The sequence below is a fragment of the Stenella coeruleoalba genome (genome assembly GCF_951394435.1).
Source record: "Stenella coeruleoalba genome assembly, chromosome: 6".
Lineage (NCBI taxonomy): Eukaryota > Metazoa > Chordata > Mammalia > Artiodactyla > Delphinidae > Stenella > Stenella coeruleoalba.
Genome location: NC_137151.1, coordinates 94775928 through 94795798, shown reverse-complemented (window position 1 = coordinate 94795798; position 19871 = coordinate 94775928). Strand labels below are relative to the sequence as shown.

At 42.7% G+C, this 19871-nt stretch overlaps 1 protein-coding gene and 1 long non-coding RNA gene across 2 annotated transcripts in view; one reads left to right on the top strand and one right to left on the bottom strand.

The window, feature by feature from the left end:
- Nucleotides 1-19871, bottom strand: part of KIAA2012 — a gene marked incomplete at its 3' end in the record, with an annotated part of 111833 nt that overhangs the window by 56581 nt on the left and 35381 nt on the right. The window contains exons 12-13 of the mRNA XM_079924763.1: nt 9042-9110; nt 197-273 (exon numbers count right to left, since the gene is read on the bottom strand). Of these exons, the coding sequence (XP_079780889.1) occupies nt 197-273; nt 9042-9110 (146 nt within the window). The remainder of the gene's footprint in view (nt 1-196; nt 274-9041; nt 9111-19871) is intronic.
- Nucleotides 1-19871, top strand: part of LOC307188055 — a 36353-nt gene that overhangs the window by 2396 nt on the left and 14086 nt on the right. Inside the window, exon 2 of the long non-coding RNA XR_013828799.1 lies at nt 9849-10041. This is a non-coding gene — a long non-coding RNA (uncharacterized lncRNA). The remainder of the gene's footprint in view (nt 1-9848; nt 10042-19871) is intronic.

The following is a 19871-nucleotide window of genomic DNA, read 5'->3' as shown; positions in this document are numbered from 1 at the left end:
AAGAGCCAGACAAAACAGTCCAAGTTGAGTTAAGACATTCCAAGTCTATGAGTTAAAGAACATTTGTGATTTTATAGTCTACTTGTCTCATTTAATTGATGAGGCAAATGAGGCCCAGAGAGGTGAAGAATCTCACCCAAGGTCACACAGCAAGTAGGGACAACAACCCCAAAGTCCAGCAGAGTCAGTACTGTACCTGCTTCTCTGGCTTTTGGGTCAAAGGTGAGGTTTCATTAAGATTCATGCGAAGATCAGTTCTGGATTCAGTGTTTGCTATGATGAAAATCAGAGAGAAAAGGGTCAAGGTTGTCAGACCTAGGTCTCATGAATTTTTATATATACCATACCCGTACACACCTAGCTCGTATGTGTAAGATTGGAAACACACACATGCCTATGGCATTCATATTTACTCACCAAATAACACATGTAACCTCTACAGGCACAGTCTAAATGCACCTTAAATATAGTGTTGAGACTTTATATTCAAATTTCTCTTTTCTTGTTTTCGTTGCTCTTTAAAAGAACAAAAGTATATTCTTTGTGCTACTAAAATTCAGATAAAGCTGAAATTAAGAAGGAAATATTGATGGAAAAAATCTGCTGATCCTGTTGAATATAGATTTTGTATGATCCTACTTCACTGAGGTAGGAAAATGCTTCTGCAACCTTCCAGATAGAGAGATCAGAGACTTCCCTTTTCCCTCATGTTGTGGAAGGGCAACAGAAGTGAAACATGAAGCAAACAAAGGCAGAGGCCAAAAGGGGGCTGATGGGAGGGGACTAATGGAAATCATGGCGCTCACCCTGAAGCAGGCACTACACAGACACCGATATGTGGTTGGCGTGTAATCTGCACGACTCTCCTCCATGGTTGTGTTATCATACTCTCTACAGGGCTGGAAGCTGAGGCTCGAAAGATAAAGTAACCCACCCAAGGATGTACAACTAGTGAGGTTTTGAGGAAGGATTTGAGTCCAAGACTGCCTCACTCAAACCTCATGCTGCAAAGGGATAGGATTGATTTTGTTTTCCCTTTTTTCCCCTAAGAAAGTAAATTTAATGTTTATAAAGGAATGTTTATTTGAGGGACAGATTTAGCTAAGTGCATGGCTCCCCTGACAAGGATTTTAGTCTCTCGTGTGGGACCAGTGTCCAACAAAAAGTTCTTTACATACTTGCTACTCCTAAGCAGCTCTGTTAAGAGTCTGGCCATATGTGATTCTGCATCTTTGCCTCTTTGACCTAAAGCCTCTACTCATTCCTTGTGGGCTGACCTTCCCTTTTCTGTTGTTTCTCAGCTGTTCTCATCTATCTTGTTTGAAAATGGCTTCTGCACAAATTTAAAACATTTCTTATTTAAGACAGCTGGGGAAACTGAGGCCCAGAGAGTGACTTCATGTGACTGACTCAAGGCCATACCTTGAAAGAGCGCAAGCCCAGAACCTGAACCCAGACCTCCTGACTTAGCCTCTCCTACTCTCCCCTCCACCTCACACTGCCTCCTGTTAACCTCACTTGGTCTTGCCACATCACAGCTGCTTGGCCCGGATCCATCCTCTGCACAAATCCAGCCCAACAGAATTGTGTTGCGATGAGGTTCACTTCACTGTGGCTTGGAAGGAACCATGGGTCTCTTAGAAATGAAACTTATAAATTCTAATGCATAAGGAAAGTTCTTGCAACACCAGGAGAATGAATCAGTCAGCCAGAGTTCAAGAAATGTAAACACATTTTTAGATAGGAGACTGAAAAATTGCTTAAGACTTCTCCATTTCTTGGGTCAAGACCCTGGTAATTTACTGAGGTCCGAGCTGTCAAGGAGGAGACACAACTCAAACTGCATTCCTGGGAGATAAAGCAATGGGGGTGGTAAAACTTTCTCCCTGAACCATGTGGCAGAATCTACCCCTTATCAAGTTGAAGAAACTGACCCATCAACCAACGCAGGCAACTGGCTGTGAACACAGGCCTAGTTCTTTCCCATTATTCCGGAGCTGGTGTGTACATTCACAGACTACAGACAACACAGCTTCCAGGCCTGCCTGAAACTGGGAGCTCAGAGTCCTTCTGTGATGAACATTTCTGCCACGAAAGAGATAAACAGAAAACACATTCTTTCCCTGGCCGCCCACCATCAGGCCTGAGTAGATTTTCAAACGCTAGCATTAATCTAGCCACAGGCTTTTAGCAAGGAGATAGCATTCCCACCAGATAATCAGGCAGTTTCAGAGATGACCCTTACTAGATGGGGTCTCATCCCAAACCTCTTCTGTCTTCTTCAAATCATGGGATCCTTCAGCAAACACTCAAAACTTGAAAAGCAGGAAAGAGCATCTGATGCTAGCATGGAATATGGGTGCCTTAAAACTTCTATTTCAGCCTATGTTGGCCATGTTTAATTCCCAAGTTGTTTATTGTTTTAAATAAAAATGAAACATAGTCATATTTATTCCCATTGTTAAAGAATATTTATTTCCCTTGGTATAGGATGCTCATATGATATCAAAATAGAGACTGAACTCCAGAAAGTCACCTTATCAGACACAGTGGACCACCTGATTCCTTCCTAGATGCGTGTCAGGGCTTGTGAGAGAACATCAGACCTGCAGGCGCCAAAGTGGCCAAACATTTGGTAGGTACAAGGGCAGGAGCTATCGAAAGTGCTGGCAGGAGCCTCTAAATTATGTGTAGGGTCTTTTTCCACACATACCATTTCTGAGCCATGAGTACCTTTTGACCACTAGTGTGCACTCATGGAACTCCCCCCCATAACTTTCAGTAGTTCATCATTGAGGAGGGGATATATCCATTGCCAAACAGATCTCAGAAAGTACCTTTGCCTTCTCACAGCTTTGCATGTGGACTTGCAGCAGAAGCCAATGGGAGGAGGCCTAAAAGTCAGCCTCTGTACCTTCATGGTTTTGTATTTTTGGTCGAAAATGGAAAATGCAAATTCCAGGTTGTTAAAAAAAATTCCTCCCAGTAGAAAATAACCATAAAAGGAAGGATAATTCTGGTCCCTTTACATAGCCCTGCTGATCTTTCCTTCTTTACTTTATATAATAAGACTCAAGATGCCTATGACCTGTAGAGCTTTCATCATGTTATAATAAATCTTGAGTCTGTTTGTTTAATGCAGGAGATCAAGACCCAAGATGGCCTTTTGGTATTGTCCTCATCAAATTATTGGAACAAGATTTAAGACCTTGTTTATGCTACACATTTTCACTTTAAATCTTCCTGGTTGAGGAGGAGGGTGAGATGGGCATATCAAACAGTTGCTTAAGACCTGAGAATGTCTCCAGCCTAAAGACATACCCCAGGGAGCTCTATTAAAGGAGCCAAGTAGATCTAGAAGATATGAGTCAGTCTGAATTTAAATATGGAAATGCCTAGTAAATACAAGGACAATATTTTTCTTCCAATTTGGAATAACTTCTTTTACTTACTTATACCTTCTTAGACCAAGGCTTGCTCAGTCTCAAGAGTCTAGCTTTGGGAACACCAGCTTCTCTCAAAAGTTCATAAATTATTTTTTATGGAGAGGTCCAAAGGTACATGGCAGTTTACCAAGCCCCAAATAGAAGGAAAGCTAGATGACGGAATTGAAATTCGAGTTGTGTAGCAATAAAATATCAACTACACGAGAAACCCTCCAATCGATATACATCATAGGATTAATAAGGATACCTGCAGTGGAAGATGGTATGGAAGAAGGAATTCAAAAAAGAGGCTGAAGGTAGAGCTACATACAAAGCAGCCAACCAATTCAATTCAATATTCTGCAGAAAATATTGTTCTTGGTCACTTGCTCTCAAACAAATGCAGATATCTGGTCTCCCAGCCTCTGGTCTTACCCCCTTCAATCCATTCTCTACATAGCCGGGAGAGTCATTTCTCTAAAATAAAAATCTGGTTATGTCAGTTTCTGTGTAAAGAGGATCTCACAATCTTTAGGATAAATTCCTTAGTTGCTGCTTATGGGCCTTCATGATCTGGCTACTGCCCACCCCACCAGCTGTCTTTCTCACTACTTCCTCTCCAACATGTACCTTGGGGTCCAGGCATTACAGGCTGCTTACATTTCTCCCATGCCACCCTGTTCTCTAACCTTGATATGGTCCTTTTCCCTGGAGCATTCTTTCCTCTTTTCTACTTGGCTAGTTCCTACATATATCCTTAGAAACTCAGCTTAGGTGTCCTCTCCTTCCAAAAGCCTTCCTAAACTCTAGGCTGAGTTAGCCTGTGCTCATCCATAGCTCTCAGCACACTCCACTACTGTGGATGACTTTAAGGCATGGACTTTATCTCTCAACTGTATCCTTATGCCCAGCACATTATTTGGCATTAGTAGATGGTCAACTACTGTTTCCTGAGTGAATGAATGAGCAATCTTTATGTGCTCTGTAAAACAGACACACTAGTTCTTTCTATCGGACATGTTCTGATGCTGGTGTCTTCATTAATTTTCAAATGAGTAATTGCTAGGAATGAAGACAACAGCAAATGTAAATCCTTAGGCCACAGGGAGATGTGTGAAAGAAGCAAGAGAGAAAGCAGGAGGAAAAATATCCTTAAGAAAAGCCTCATGCTTCTTTATGGTCTTTTTGATGAGACGATAACACAAATGTCTGGAGAGTGATGAAACAGAAGACAGTATTTATGGATTACTAGTTAATAAAAGTTATTTTTTGATCACTCTGACAGAACAAAACTTAATATTCTCAACTTTATTATAGTTGAGAAATATAGCTGATATATACACACACAGACATCTTGAAATCCATACCAGCTTTAAAATGCATTGTGCTGGGCTTCCCTGGTGGCGCAGTGGTTGAGAGTCCGCCTGCTGATGCAGGGGACACGGGTTCATGCCCCAGTCTGGGAAGATCCCACATGCCGCAGAGCAGCTAGGCTCGTGAGCCATGGCCACTGAGGCTGCGCGTCCGGAGCCTGTGCTCCACAACGGGAGAGGCCACAACAGTAAGAGGCCTGCGTACCACAAAAAAAAAAAAAAAAAAAAAAAAAAGCTTTTGCACAGTAAAGGAAACCATAAACAAGATGAAAAGAAAACCCTCAGAATGGGAGAAAATATTTGCAAATGAATCAATGGACAGAAGATTAATCTCCAAAATATATAAACAGCTCATGGAGCTCAATATTAAAAAAACAAACAGCCCAATCCAAAAATGGGCAGAAGACGTAAATAGACATTTCTCCAAAGAAGACATACAGGTGGCCAAGAAGCACATGAAAAGCTGTTCAGCATCACTTATTATTAGAGAAATGCAAATGGAAACTACAATGAGGTATCACCTCACACCAGTTAGAATGGGCATCATCAGAAAATCTACAAACAACAAATGCTGGAGAGGGTGTGGAGAAAAGGGAACCCTCTTGCACTGTTGGTGGGAATGCAAATTGATAACAGCCACTATGGAGAACAGTATGGAGGTTCCTTAGAAAACTAAAAATAGAATTACCATGTGACCCAGCAATACCACTCCTGGGCATATACCCAGAGCAAACCGTAATTCAAAAAGACATGCACCCCAATGTTCATTGCAGCACTATTTACAATAGCCAGGTCATGGAAGCAACCTAAATCCTCATCGACAGATGAACAGATAAAGAAGAAGTGGTACATACATACAATGGAATATTACTCAGCCATAAAAAGGAACAAAATTGTGTCATTTGTTGAGACGTGGATGGATCTAGAGACTGTCATACAGAGTGAAGTAAGTCAGAAAGAGAAAAACAAATATCGTATTTTAACACATATATGTGGAACCTAGAAAAATGGTACAGATGAACTGGTTTGCAGGGCAGAAATTGAGACACAGATGTAGAAAACAAATGTATGGACACCAACGGGGGAAAGTGTCGGGGGGGCGGTGGTGGTGGTGTGATGAATTGGGCGATTGGGATTGACATGTATACACTAATGTGTATAAAACTGATGACTAATAAGAACCTGCTGTATAAAAAAAAACAAATAAAGTAAAATTAAAAAAAAAAATCCAAGGGGAAAGTGAAGTGTAGAGAGGTGTTGAGTTGTGATCCCCTGGAAGACTGTTGGAAGATTCTCTGTCTCCTATTCTCTCTGTCGTGTGTGTGTGTGTGTGTGTGTATGTGTTTGTGCGTATGTGCTTGTTTGAAGGTCTTCTAAATATCTAAATTTAAAAATAAATAAATAAATAAATTGCTCTTTGAACTCAATTCCAGGGGTATCTGGTATTTTCAGAGTAGTGTTATATCCATTTTCTTACAAACAAATAGGGAGTGTTAAGCTCAAAGAGATGTAAGAATTTTTTGTTAAGGTCTTTGAGCAAATCAAGGGAACAGATAAATTTCCTCTATTCTAAGCCCTGCAGCAGGTATTCTGTGCTTATATGGGTAGTCCCATTGCAATGGGGAGTTATTTAATAGATATAGATTTTCAGTTTTGCAAGATGAAAGAGTTCTGGAGACTGGTTACACAGCAACATGAATCTACTGAACACTACTGAACCATACACTTAAAAATTGTTAAGATGGCAAATTTTATGTTATGTGTATTTTACCACAATTAAAAAAAAGATGTTAGGGGATAGGAGGAGATGAGGAATTATGCTCCAGGCAAAGGGAACTGTGTGTTCAAAAGCTTGGAAATGAGAAAGAGATTTGCATTAGCCTAAGGTCGTTTAGTTACTAGGAGTAGAGAAGACAAGGAATAAAAGTTTTATTTCCCTTTCCTGGATATAAAGCTTGCCATGGGGCAATTCTGAAATAGCTCAAGTTTGTCTTTGTCACTTTACTATTTCCCTTTATGTTCTTTGCTCTGTGTGCCTCTTTTCCCATATAGCTAATATTCTTCTGTTCATACAAGCCCTCCAGGGTACCCCAACAGGCAGGTATGTTTCAACCCTTAAGACTCTACTCACTCCCAAATTATCCACTTCTGTTCCCATCCCATCAGAATTTTTAGTCCCTCAGAGCAGCTCTTCTCAGCTAGGTTGCAAGAGGACAGCCATCTGATTCAATACATTTTTACTGAAGTGTGAATGATTGGTAGCTTCTCAGAAGTATCAGCTTTTTAAGAGACTACTTCAGAATTCAAAGTGAATCTATTATTAGTGAGACTTTAATAAGAGAATGAAGTGAAATTGTAACATTTTCAGCCATATTAGGAAGGATATTTTTGGTCTGGAGAGCTACCCTGTAAACAGGCCTATCTGGCTTGATAATCTGTCTTAGGAGTTTGGTTCTTCCAAACTGTTTCTACTGGGTTTCAGCTTCTCCGCATATCTCTAAAAGTTGCAAATCATTTTCAGTGTTACCCACAAAAGGGTGTCTGATGCTAAGTAAGGGGAATTGGAGGGACAAAAGGATGTGCAACAGAAGTCATTTATGAGTATGAGTTATTATGAAATCAGGAACTTCCTAAAGTCTCACATATTGTCAGATGGAAATGTGCCTGTTTATTATTTTTAAATTTTATTGAAGTATAGTTGATTTACAATGTTATGTTAATTTCTGCTGTATAGGAAAGTGATTTGGTTTTTTGTGTATATATATATATATATATATATATATATATATATATTCTTTTTCATATTCTTTTCCATTATGGTTCATCACAGGATATCGAATACAGTTCTCTGTGCTGTACAGTAGGACCTTGTTGTTTATCCATCCTATATATAATAGTTTGCATCTGCTAATCTCAAACCCCCAATCCTCCACCCCCAACCCCGCCGTCCCTTGGCAACCACAGGTCTGTTCTGTAACTGTGAGTCTGGGAAATGTCCCTGTTTAGATTGATGTCACCATGCATAGTGGTAAAAATGTAGGTTTCTACGGTTCAAATCCCAGCTTCACCACTTAGTTGTGTGACCTTGGGCTAGTTCCTTAACCTCTCTGAGCCACACTGTCCTAGATGAAAAGTGAGGATAATAATAGAATTTACCTCATATCATTGCAATGAGGATGAAGTGAATTAATGAATGTAAAACACTCAGCACAATGTTTGGCATGGAGATAGATAGCAATGATAGTTATCATCATCATCGTCATATCCTTCGCTGGTGGGCTCCTATTAAGAGCTGCTCTGGCCCAGTTCTAGCCAACAAGTGAGAATGAACAGAAATGACCCTGAAACTCTTCGCACCATGGTCAGGATGTCCACCCAAGGAGAATGATGAGAGGGGTAACGCAGAATGCTGGGCTCCCAAGTATTTCTCTGCTTACAGATTTTGAGATTGGCAAGCATTTGATGGTGCCCTCTCTCCTTCTAGTTTTGCAGTCTCTAGCAAAACCAGTGCCCTCCACCCAGCTCTGGCTCCAGCCCTCGATCTGTGACCTTGTTTCCTGTTGCTATAGCAGGTCTCTCATGCAGGATTCATCATTGCCTGCCCCAAAATAAGCAGTGAGGAAGACCACACACATTTCTCTATTAATGAAAGACTATTTTTAGGAGTGAGAGAAAGTCTTTACATATTTACCCCTGGTTTGAAGCAGAAGCAGCAGTGGCAGTGGGTGGAGGATAAGCTACACTCTCAGCTTGTGCTTATTTCTCCACGGGGGAAATGAAATAGCAAAGGAACCTTGGATGAGGCAGAACTGGCCTCAGTCCTCCATTTAGAATACAAGCCCGAGAGTCTTTTCCAGATAGCTTTCTAGTTTGTGGATGTGCAGTTTGAACTGTACACAACTCTGGGAGACAATGCTCACTTCATTACAATGTGAGTTATGCACGGTATGATCTGCGAAACCCACAGGACATCTCTGCAAGTTCTCCTTCCGGGGCCAGCTCAGCACAGGCATTTGGGTCGACTTTTCTTCTTTCTCAGACCACAGCACACAGGGCTGCCCATGAGTAACTCTTGAGGATACTCCATTTCTCAGGCTCTCCAAGAAATGAATCTTCTTTCCTACTTATTAGTATATTTGGGGAGAAATTGTGTGTTTCTGGAGGTCTGGGTATGAAATAATATGTATGTGAGTCAAATAACATAGAGGAGAAGTAGAGGTGACTCTGTTGGGGAGAATCTTACCTTTCAGAAGATGTTGAATACTAGACTCCTCCTCTCCACGGCTGGTATTTGAATTGACAGATTCACAGGCTGAAAAACAATAAGGGTTTTACCTGAGAGTGTGGAAAAGTCTTGAAAAAGAGCTATTCCTTACCCCAAGACAGGGGAAAACAAAGTGGATGGCTTGATGCCTAAGCCTCATAATGAATTAGATAGTTTTGAAAACCCTTAGATGCTATCATGGAGGGAAGGTTGATCTAGGATTTAAAAAACATTGAAGAAAATAATATTTTTATTTATTATAAGATGTTTAAGGGTGAAACCCTGCAGGTACTGTGATGCTTAAGTTCTGAGAGGAGAACTTTTGACAGAACAAGAGCATGAAAGAGTTAATGCCTGACACCCGCTGTGAGGAGATGTCCAGATTTGAACAGGAGATGTGCTGCGGGACCCCAGTGCGTGCAGCGATGGGGGGTATGACAGACAAACGTGAGGAGCCCCTGCTTCCAGCTGTAGCGCAAATTCAAGGGTTGGACCAGGGAGACAGGAGGGATTCTAGCCCATCTGATTCTAGCCAGAAAGATAGGCTTTTGCACAGCCCTGATGAATTTTTTTTGCAATCTCTTAGAGTCACTTTTGATGAGAATCGTTCTCCTAGCTGTCCTTGTCCGTCAAAAGGAACACTAGTTAAAATAATGCTGTTTTAATGGCTGAGGAGAATTAGGATGACAGACCAGAGAAAGATAGTTAGGGGAGAGGTAATAGATAGCAAGGAGATCAGCTGAGTGAATCTGAAATGGAGGAATGGCTTTTTTTTTTTTTTTGCAGTACGCGGGCCCCTCACCGTTACGGCCTCTCCCGCCGTGGAGCACAGGCTCCGGACGCGCAGGCTCAGCGGCCATGGCTCACGGGCCCAGCCGCTCCGCGGCATGTGGGATCTTCCCGGACCAGGGCACGAACCCGTGTCCCCTGCATCGGCGGGCAGACTCTCAACCACTGCGCCACCAGGGAAGCCCAAGAGGTATGGCTTTTAATGAGAAATTTGGTGTGTGTGTGTGTGTTTGCGTGTGTATGTCAGAGAGACAGAGGTATGAGAGATCAAGGAGATAGAAATAGGGAGGAAAAAGGTCAGAGGGAATCAAATATATCTGAAAAAGACTTTGAGATCTAACTACCCCCCCAGCTCATTTCCAAGTACATGTATGTATGTATGTGTATATATTTATGCTTCATCATCTCATTAATGATAATACATATACTAGAGACATTGCCAAAGAAGAATGTTTGGTTTTACTGATTTGCTAAAGTGGGGGGCTTGGAGAAGCCTGCTCCTTGGTGCTTTTCCACCTTCGTGTGCACACAAGCAGCCACGTGCACACATGTAACTTAGGCTGAGCAGGGCAACTTGGGATTCTGAGAACCAACACTGGAGAGAGAAAAAGCCATAATTAGTGTTAATTGTTGACCTTACAGTTCAAGAATAGATGCTCTGGAGAATGGGAAAGGAGAACAAACATTAATTATTGAGTAGGGACCTTGGAGACAGACACTCTGGATTAAAAAGAGAGAGATAAATTGCATAATGAATGTTAATTTTCCCTCAAAGAATTGAGTGGTGGGTGGTTGGAAGGGAAAAAGAGGCTAAAACAATCATGAAAGAGAAAGCTCAATGTGTGTCGGGGTGAGAGGGTGCAGGAGGGTTATACAAACACTCTCCATCACTGCTTACTGCTTTGCCTCTTCCTTACAGCTCCCAAGTATTTGCTATCAGGGTTTTCCTTAGAACTCGTATTATTTACCACAGTTGTGGGTAAATACTGCTGGGGAGCTCAGCCACTTCCCCAAGAGCACATAAGCCTGAAAACAGCCACAGTGCATGACAAGCTGAGAGGCACTCAGCACTGGAATTTATGTTTTATGTGTGTCGGTGGGAGTTTGACTTTAAGTAAAAGGAGTACTGGAGCTGAGTGCCACATGGGAGAGGGCTGTGGTCCTGTGTGTGCCGCCGTGGGGTGACTCGGGCTCCAAGGCCTTGACTGTTGTTTTATCTTAATTATTGTACACAAGAGACCCTGAAAGTCATCCTCTTAGCTGAAAGTGAAAACAGAAAAATGGTAGTTTGAGTAGAAAATCGGAGATGAGAATTGTAGCCAATTTTGTAAAGAGACACTATAAACAGGTTTGTCACTGGTTGCTCAGAGTGCTGGGTGGGCTCCCCACATCCAGTCGGCGGCCCTGGGGATTATCCCTTTGCCGCGTCTCCTGCGTCTGCCCACTGCCTTCCATCCAGGCCCTGGTCAGCTGCTGTCTGGATGATTCTACAGTAGCCTGAGCACTCGGCCTTTTCTCTTGCCTATTCCTGGCACACAGGGTGGGTTGCATGACATCCTTCCTCAAGCACCTGTGACTTCTTGTTGCCTAAAAGACGGCATTTCAGCTCTATCCTGGCACACAAGGCCTTCCCTGGCCTGGTCCTGGCCTGCCTTTCAGCCCCATCTCCCCCCATGAAGCCCCTCCACGGGGCACTCTTACAGGCTACTCATCATTTCCCGCATGGACTCTGCTTTCTTATCTCTTTGCCTTTGTTCATGCTGGTCCCTCAGCTGGTCATGTCTTTCTCTCTTCTCTGTTTATCCACTTTACCGGTTTCTTTCTTTGTTTTATTTTTTATTTATTTTTTACTTTTGGCTGCACTGGGTCTTAGTTGCGGCATGTGGGATCTTTTAGTTGCAGCATGCGATTTCTTAGTTGCACCATGCATGCGGGATCTAGTTCCCCAACCAGGGATTGAACCCAGGCCCCCTGCATTGGGAACACGGAGTCTTACCCACTGGATCACCAGGGAAGTCCCTCTTTTTTTTTTAATAGAATTTTGTTCATATTTATTTAAAAAAAATTTTTGGCTGCGCCTTGAGGCTTTTGGGATCGTAGTTCCCCAACCAGGGATCGAACCCAGGCCCCAGCAGTGAAAGCACCAAGTCCTAACCACTGGACCACCAGGGAATTCCCTACCAGTTTCTTTAAAGTCAGTACAAATAGAGATTCCTCTGCAAAAATCCATCCTCGTCCCCCAGGTTAGAATTCATCGCTCCTTCCTTGGAGGCCCCTGCATCGTGTTGTTGAGATCTCTGTTACAGCACTCATCTCATTCTGCCTTGCAGAAGGGTCACTTGCTTGTGAATTTTTTCTCACAGGGGCTGTGAGGTTCTTGGGGGCAGCAGCCACAGGGCCCGGGGTTGAGCCCTGGGAAGTGGGAAGAAAAGAGCACAGTATCTGGGACAGACGGGCCTGGGAATGAATAAGCTCAGCTGCTCACCAGGTGTGATCAATGTGCACAAGGGGGTTAACCTCCTGTGTTTCAGTTTCCTCACCTGTGGTTTGTGAATGAAAATACTCCCTTCAAAGGATTATTGGATGATAGAATGAGATGACATATGTGCCTGAGCATGTTTGCTCTTGATATCAACATCCTTCTGTTTCCCTTGAACATGGTAGGCGTTCTGTCCATTTGATCTAAAGAGTCGGACACGATATTATGGGTCTTCTCTCTTTTAGGTCCAATGATATTTTATATTGGAGTTTTACTTAATACTTTATTATATACTGCACGTATGATCTGGTTTGGTTGTCACAAAGCAATGCAATCTAGGATGGGAGGTATTATTATAGATGCATTTTTTTTGGTGCTTTTTTCTTTTTATTGTGTTTTCAAGGGAGAAATATATCATCTATTTACAAAATAGCTCTTGAAAAATACGAGTACAGATACTATAAAACAAAGCAAACTCTAGTCACGAGACACTATGTACATTATGCAAAAGCAACAGTCTGATCTCCAGGTTATGAAAACTAGAATTAAAATGTCACTACACAGAAAAGGTCCAAGTTCCCAGCTTGGCAAAACTTGGGTGCAGTTACATGAAACATTTAATAAACTGAATTCTTTTTCCCCAATGTGTAAACAAAATGACAAGACTAAATCTGTGCCTGGCAATTTCAATCTAACTCTGAAGCTACACAGAACACACAGACACCTTGTAGACTTCACCTGTTAGTCTGACCATCTTTTCTTCTTAGGTGGTAGGAGGAAGGGCAAGGTGACTGTGCAGAGCAAAGATGTGGGAAGTAGAAATACTGTACCCTAGACATTACAAAGTATGGTGAAAAGAAAGCCTCACTTAATGCATAGCCTAAGGGGGAAAAGACTACACTCCAACTTTGGGAAATTAATTTAGAAGGATAGGGGAAGAGTTTAAGTAATTGCAGTTTAAAATGAAAAATGCACGTGTGATAGAATGGAGCACAATGGAGGATTCAAAAACATGCTCATCAGAAAAATCTGTTAGGTTTGCTTTGTCCAGATTAAGAAAGAATATATAGTTGCATTATATGCTGTAACAAAGAGACTCAGAAAGATAAACATGTATTTCTGTTTCAGGTAAGAGTCTAGAGGGAAGGGGGTAGCCCAGGGTAGCTCTGCTTCCTGAAGGTATCTGGGCACTGTGCTTCCTTATATCTTATGGCTTCATCATCCCCTAGAGTATTCCCCTCTTCCACGTGGTTGAAGCTACTTCACCACTACAACCAAGTCCAATGGTTTCCTTTTTTTAAAATTAAAACAAATTTTTTTTTTTTTGTGGCTGTTTTGGGTCTTCGTTGCTGCGCGTGGGCTTTCTCTAGTTGTGGCGAGCGGGGGCTATTCTTCGTTGTGGTGCGCGGGCTTCTCATTGCGGTGGCTTCTCTTGCTGCAGAGCCTGGCACGCAGGCTCAGTAGTTGTGGCATGTGGGATCTTCCCGGGCTTAGTTGCTCCGCAGCATGAGGGGTCTTCCCGGACCAGGGATCGAACCTGTGTTCCCTGCATGGGTAGGTGGATTCTTATCCACTGCACCACCAAGGAAGTCCCCAGTGGTTTCCTTTTAAGGAAGTGACCTGGAAGTCGCACAAGTTACTTCTGTTCACATTTCATCAGCCACATCAGTTATATGACCATACCTGGCTGCAAGGAAGGCTGGGAAATATAATTTCTAGCCAAGTAGCCGTGTGTTCAACTAAACTTCAGGGTAGGGGGTTCTGCTAATAACAGGAGTAATGGAAAAATGGATATTGGGGAACAAGTAAGTCTTTGCTACTGACAGTTTCAATCAATATTTATGGGCAACGTTCTGGGAGTACCTATGATGTTCTCTGGGATATTCAGAAGTCGAGGAGGGGGATCTATCCATAGGAGATCTTGGAGGAGGATGAAGAAAAAGAGTAAAAAAGGTAGAGGAAGTAAGGGAGTGCCTGGTGAGAGACCCAGGTAGTAAGAATTACTGCTGACCTAAGATAGTAGCAATCAATGTGGGCTGAGGTGGTCAGGTGAGTTGGTACAATGAAGGTGGGACTGCAGCCTAGAAACCTGGACAAGAGGGCCTAGAGGCAGTAAGTTCTAGTGAGAAGAGCTTTGGCCTAAGTAGGTGCAGGAAGATCTGGGTTTGAGCCTTAGGTTTGCCGCATAGAAGCTGTGTGACTTTGAGCAAGTCACCGTACCTCTCTGGGCCTCAGTTTCCTTATCCATAAAAGGAGAGTTTTCAAACTGTGGTCTCATAGTTCTAGTTACTGCATAGACCCCACAGCCAGGAATCATTTCAGGAGGGAAAGAATTAGCTGGGCTCTGAAGAAGTTGTTGGGGGACACAGTCAGACCATCCCTACTTTAACCAGGCAGCTCTGCTTTTATCCATTTTATCTATAGGTGTCCTCAGAAAGTCTGTCTGATAAAATGCTTCCCCTGCTTAAATGCTGATGAAGGTGTTGCCTACATTCCATCTCAACTCTAAGGTTCTCTGGAACAGAAAAAATGCGAGGGAGGTAGAATTTACAGCTTTACAGGCTCTGTAAGAAACAATATATGTACATGTGCAAAAAATACAGAGGAATTAAATATTCTTCAACACTTCATATTGACTTTTTTCTTAAAAAAAAGGAATTTTCAGCGGATTCAAAGAGAACTATTATTTTTGACATTTTTCTTCTTTGGAAGGCATAGAGTGGCGATAACATCACATTTTCAGCCAAATACGAGGGAGGGGAGTCTCTGTACTTGTAGGAATCATGAGAGGTTTCTGTCAAAGGAAAGAAGACTCCCCAGTGGTTTTTAGTGGCTCTCTGCAGGTGGCCATCAGAACACCTTCCAATGTGGGCTGCTGATGCGGTGCTGGGTTCACTGCGGTGAGGGAAAGAACCCCGCTTCCCTCTGAAGTCCTGACAAACAGAGCTATCACTGCCCTGTGGTCCATGTGACAGACCCAAATTAGCCCCATGCCGAGCCTCGTGGGAATCCCCCATAACTTCTGCAAGGGGAGGAGAGTATATGGGTCAGGACTCAGTGGAGAACAGAAACCACCAAGGTATTTTAAGAAGAAATGGAGCTACTATAGAGAACTTGGTGCTTATAGAGTTGCTGCAGCAACTGCCTCTTGACAGTCTTCACGAGCTCGCTTGCCAGGGTAAGTAGCCAAAGTGCCTTTGCCTCACTCCTGCCCTTCAAATCTCATGCAAATGCATCTATTTGGCAGAACTGCATCTGCATCCCACCCCCTAACTGCAAAGGTTATCTGGGAAATGTAGTTTTTAGCCTTCCAGCCTTTGCAGTACAGGAGGGCACTGGAAGGAAATGCTGGGTACCAAGCGACCATATCCAGCCGTGTTATTCTTTATTTCAACATCTGAGAACTGGTAAATCCACCAACATGATTGCGTATGGATCATTAACAAACACTGATTGGGCCAAAGGGCCTTATTGCCACCCAGGCTTCCTCCTACCTTCCTCTACTTCTTTTTACCTGGAGATGGAGGGATTGTGGACTCAGTGATTCAGAACTGATGTTTGGAAAATGAAAGCAAGAACAGGCATGAATTATTGAATGACTGAGATCCTGCTTCAGGACTTAGACAACAGAACTGCTCTACGGAGAGAGTCTCCTTGGGAAAGGGGGTTATTTAGTAACATACAGCATTACAACTGGAAAGAACCTTAGAAGTAATGTTTAGTATTTTCCAAAGTGTGTTCCAAAAACTAGTTAGATGCACATAATGCTTTACTAAAAACAAGAAAGAATTCAGTGGTCAAATAAGTTTGGGAAACATTGCATGTCCTCATCTTGAGGAACCATAATCCATGTTAACACAGCAGAGGGTCCTGCAGTAAGGAATGTGCTTCGCTTTAGCTTACTGGTTTCCAACTTATTTGGCCTCAGAACTTTTTTTTTTTTTTTTAACAGAACGCCTGGTAACCTTCTGAGGACTTGGAGTTCTATGGGATATACACTGGGAGGGTTGGATCTAATCCCAGTTCCTCTTTTTCCATATGGAGAAGCTGAGCTCCAAAGCAGTAGATTTATTTGCCAATGATCACAGAAATCAGGGTGGTAGAGCTGAGAATAAAACCCAAGACTTTGGATATTTAGTCCAAAGTTCTTTCTTCTTCTTCACGCTGTCTCATCTAATGGACTTCTTCATTTTTTAAAAAAATTATTTTATTTTATTTTATTTATTTTATTTTTGGCTGCGTTGGGTCTTTGTTGCTGCAGGCAGGCTTTCTCTAGTTGCGATGAGCAGGGGCTACTCTTCGTTGCGCTGCACATGCTTCTCATTGCGGTGGCTTCTCTTGTTGGGAGCATGGGCTCTAGGTGCGTGGGCTTCAGTAGTTGTGGCACACGGGCTCAGTAGTTGTGGCTCGCGGGCTCTAGAGCGCAGGCTCAGTAGTTGTGGCTCACGGGCTTAGTTCCTCCACTGCATGTGGGATCTTCCCAGACCAGGGCTCGAATCCCTGTCCCCTGCATTGGCAGGCGGATTCTTAATCACTGCGCCACCAGGGAAGCCCTGGGCTTCTTCACTTTTAAATCTCTAGGCATCTTCACTAAAGCAACAGCTGCTGAGAGAAAGGCTACTCAAGGAAAATCAAATATCCCACCAACATGGAAGGATCCTTTTACCCATGAGTTCTCACAACCAACATTATCACAAATGACAAATGGGGAGAACACAGAGAAAGTCAACCACTTAGCATACGTTTGCCCCCAAATAATCAGTGTTTTGAGATCAGCTGGGATATTCTTGGACCCTTCATTTTTCTGTTTACCAAAGTGTAGACCATCAGGAAATGACACCAGTATATTATCTATTATGAAAACAAATTACGCCCAAATCTAGTGACTTAAAGCAATAAACCTTTACTATATCTCACATAGTTTCTATGGGAATCTGGGAGGGGCTTAGGCCTGTGATTCCGGTGCAGTCTCTTGTGAGGCTGCAGTCACAATGCCAATCAGGGATGCAGTCATCTGGAGGTTTCCCTGGGGTTGGACCATCTCAGAAGTCACACACTGTCACTTCTGTCATATTCTATATTTATCAGAAGTGAGCCACTATGTCCAGCACACACTCAAGGGGAGGAGAATTGGGCTCCCCCTTTTGAAAGAACAAGTGTCAAAGAATTTGTAGACATATTTTAAAACCACCATACCAAGAAAGAGTTGCAAGAGAGAAGGATGCTAATCAAATGACCAAAAAACAAGGCAAGTTTTGGGGGTAAAAATCCTTTTAGGACAAGAGCAGGTGTCAACTGGAAACTCTAAAGGAGATGAAGAATTTTAATTTTCATGGGACCTGGCGTCCCAAACCGAACCACTGGCACAGACATTCTTGAGCTTCTTGCAGTAAAGAACTTCTGAATAAAAGAACTTCTGAAAGAAAACTTCTGTTGCTGCCACTGTGACTAGGAGAATAGATGAAGGATTTGAATCAAGGATAAGCAACTCCAATGTTCCAATGTTTTGACTTGTATCCTTCCAAGTTAAATTTTCCTTTCTTAAGCCTTTGAATTTTCTAAGTGTTGCAATATCCCAACGTGACCAAGAGGGTCGAATTCCAGCTCAAGTCTTCACATCTTTTTTTTATTCTTCTGAAGGTTTATACTCATTCTTCTATGCTATCTGAAAGCAAGATATCATGATCTAATTGCTTAAGAATTTATTTCCAAGTAGATGCTGGCAGAGTCTGAAAGTCTCAGAATGATCAGACAGATCATATTTCCACTTTAACCCAAGATTTTTTTAAATTAAAAAACAACAACTATGATCCCCCCGCCCCCAAACTTTCCTTTATGGCACCTGGGGTATTCTGTCCACGCATTTCTTGGACATGTGATAAAGATAAGAGGATCTCTAGGACTCTTCTAATATATTTGGGAGCTAAACAACAAACGGATGCATATAAATACAGTAATCACAAAAGTGGGATTGAGAGAGAGAAATGGATGAAAACTACATCGTAGCAGTTCAGTGAGATGAAGTGGATTTATTGAGGAAAATATCCCGGAAAAGATGAACCTTCCCCTGGAACTTAAAATGATTCTAAATATTTGAGGGCAGCTTGGGCAAAGGCTGGGAGATAAGAGAAGGAAGACTGAATGTTTGGGCCATCAGACAGATGAGAAAAGGGTGGGCCTGAATATAGTGGGAGATGAGACTGGAAGAGTAGGGTGGGGATGGTGATCAAGATACATTTGAACAAACAGCTGCAAAGAATTTGGTGTGGGTGGAGCAAATCCTTTGCAGGAGTTGAAAATGTTTTTCAGTATCCTGCTTCCCAAAGCAAAACAAAACAGGGCTTTCCCATTAACAGAGACTCTTAGAAAGCTGGGCCTGTAGGGAGATGTGGGTTAAGGTTCTGCCTGCCTCCCAGGGCCCTATGCAATCATGGTCGAGGCTGGAGGTCCAGCAGCTGTATATGGAGGACAGGCTAGAGAGAGGCCATTGACTGATTGACGGATGACTCATTTGTTCATTTATTCAACAAGCTCACAGTGAATGCCTTTAGGTTTGAGAGGCAAGTAGGATTAAATACATTGTTCATGGGACTAAGACAAGATGGCAGGCAAGTCTCGATTTATTCAGCATAAATTTCATTTCTCTCTTTCTTTTGTGTGGAAATTATTGAAAGATTTTCAATGAACATTTACTGTGATCCTGCTCTGTTTGTGTCAGGAACTGTGCTAAGTGCGGAGGATGCCGAAGTGACTGAAACATGATGCTGACGAGATGACAACAAACTTAAACATGTAACTTAAATATTTCCTCTTCTGCTTCTGGCTTTTGCTTTGCCCAAAGGGGAGCTATTTCTCTTGGAAGAGAGTGGACAAATGTGTAGCAGGTGAACAGAACCGTGTTTGCGTTCCAGCTGTTGTACCAGCTGTGTCACAGTGACAGTGGCCTCCACCTGTCTCACTCCTGCTTCCGCCAGTTCAGAACCAAGTTATTTTTATACTCATATCATGGGACAGCCCAAGTGGTGATGGAAGTTCTTTAATGCTGGATTTGGAACCGAATGCATTCTGGTTTCTGGAAATCCATGTACTAAATGGCTACTTCCACAGCAACAGACACAACACATAAAATGCAGCAATAGTCCATAGCTGCTGGTGGTGGAGTCGATCCCCTTATTTCGAAGGAGAGGAGGAACCTTGGACACAATGAAGGGTTGACCCAAAGTCATCTGACAACATAGAGGACAAGCCAGGGCTACTCAAATCTCCTGGCTCTGATTCCATGTTCTTTTTGTTGAGGCAGTCATGACATCACCCACCAAACGAGTGCAGATTTTAATCTCCCTCATTAAGAGGCCTGCTGGCTGTACGACTCATGCATACGCATCATGATGGTTCCTGGGTGGTTGACACTCATCACCCTCTGACTTCATTTTTTTTTCTTCCTTTGCAAGATGGTTATTGCCCAGAGCCAGCATCCCTTTTCCAACAAGTGAACATGCCAGAAGGGTTTTTGGAAACTGCCTTGATATCCGTCAGGAGCC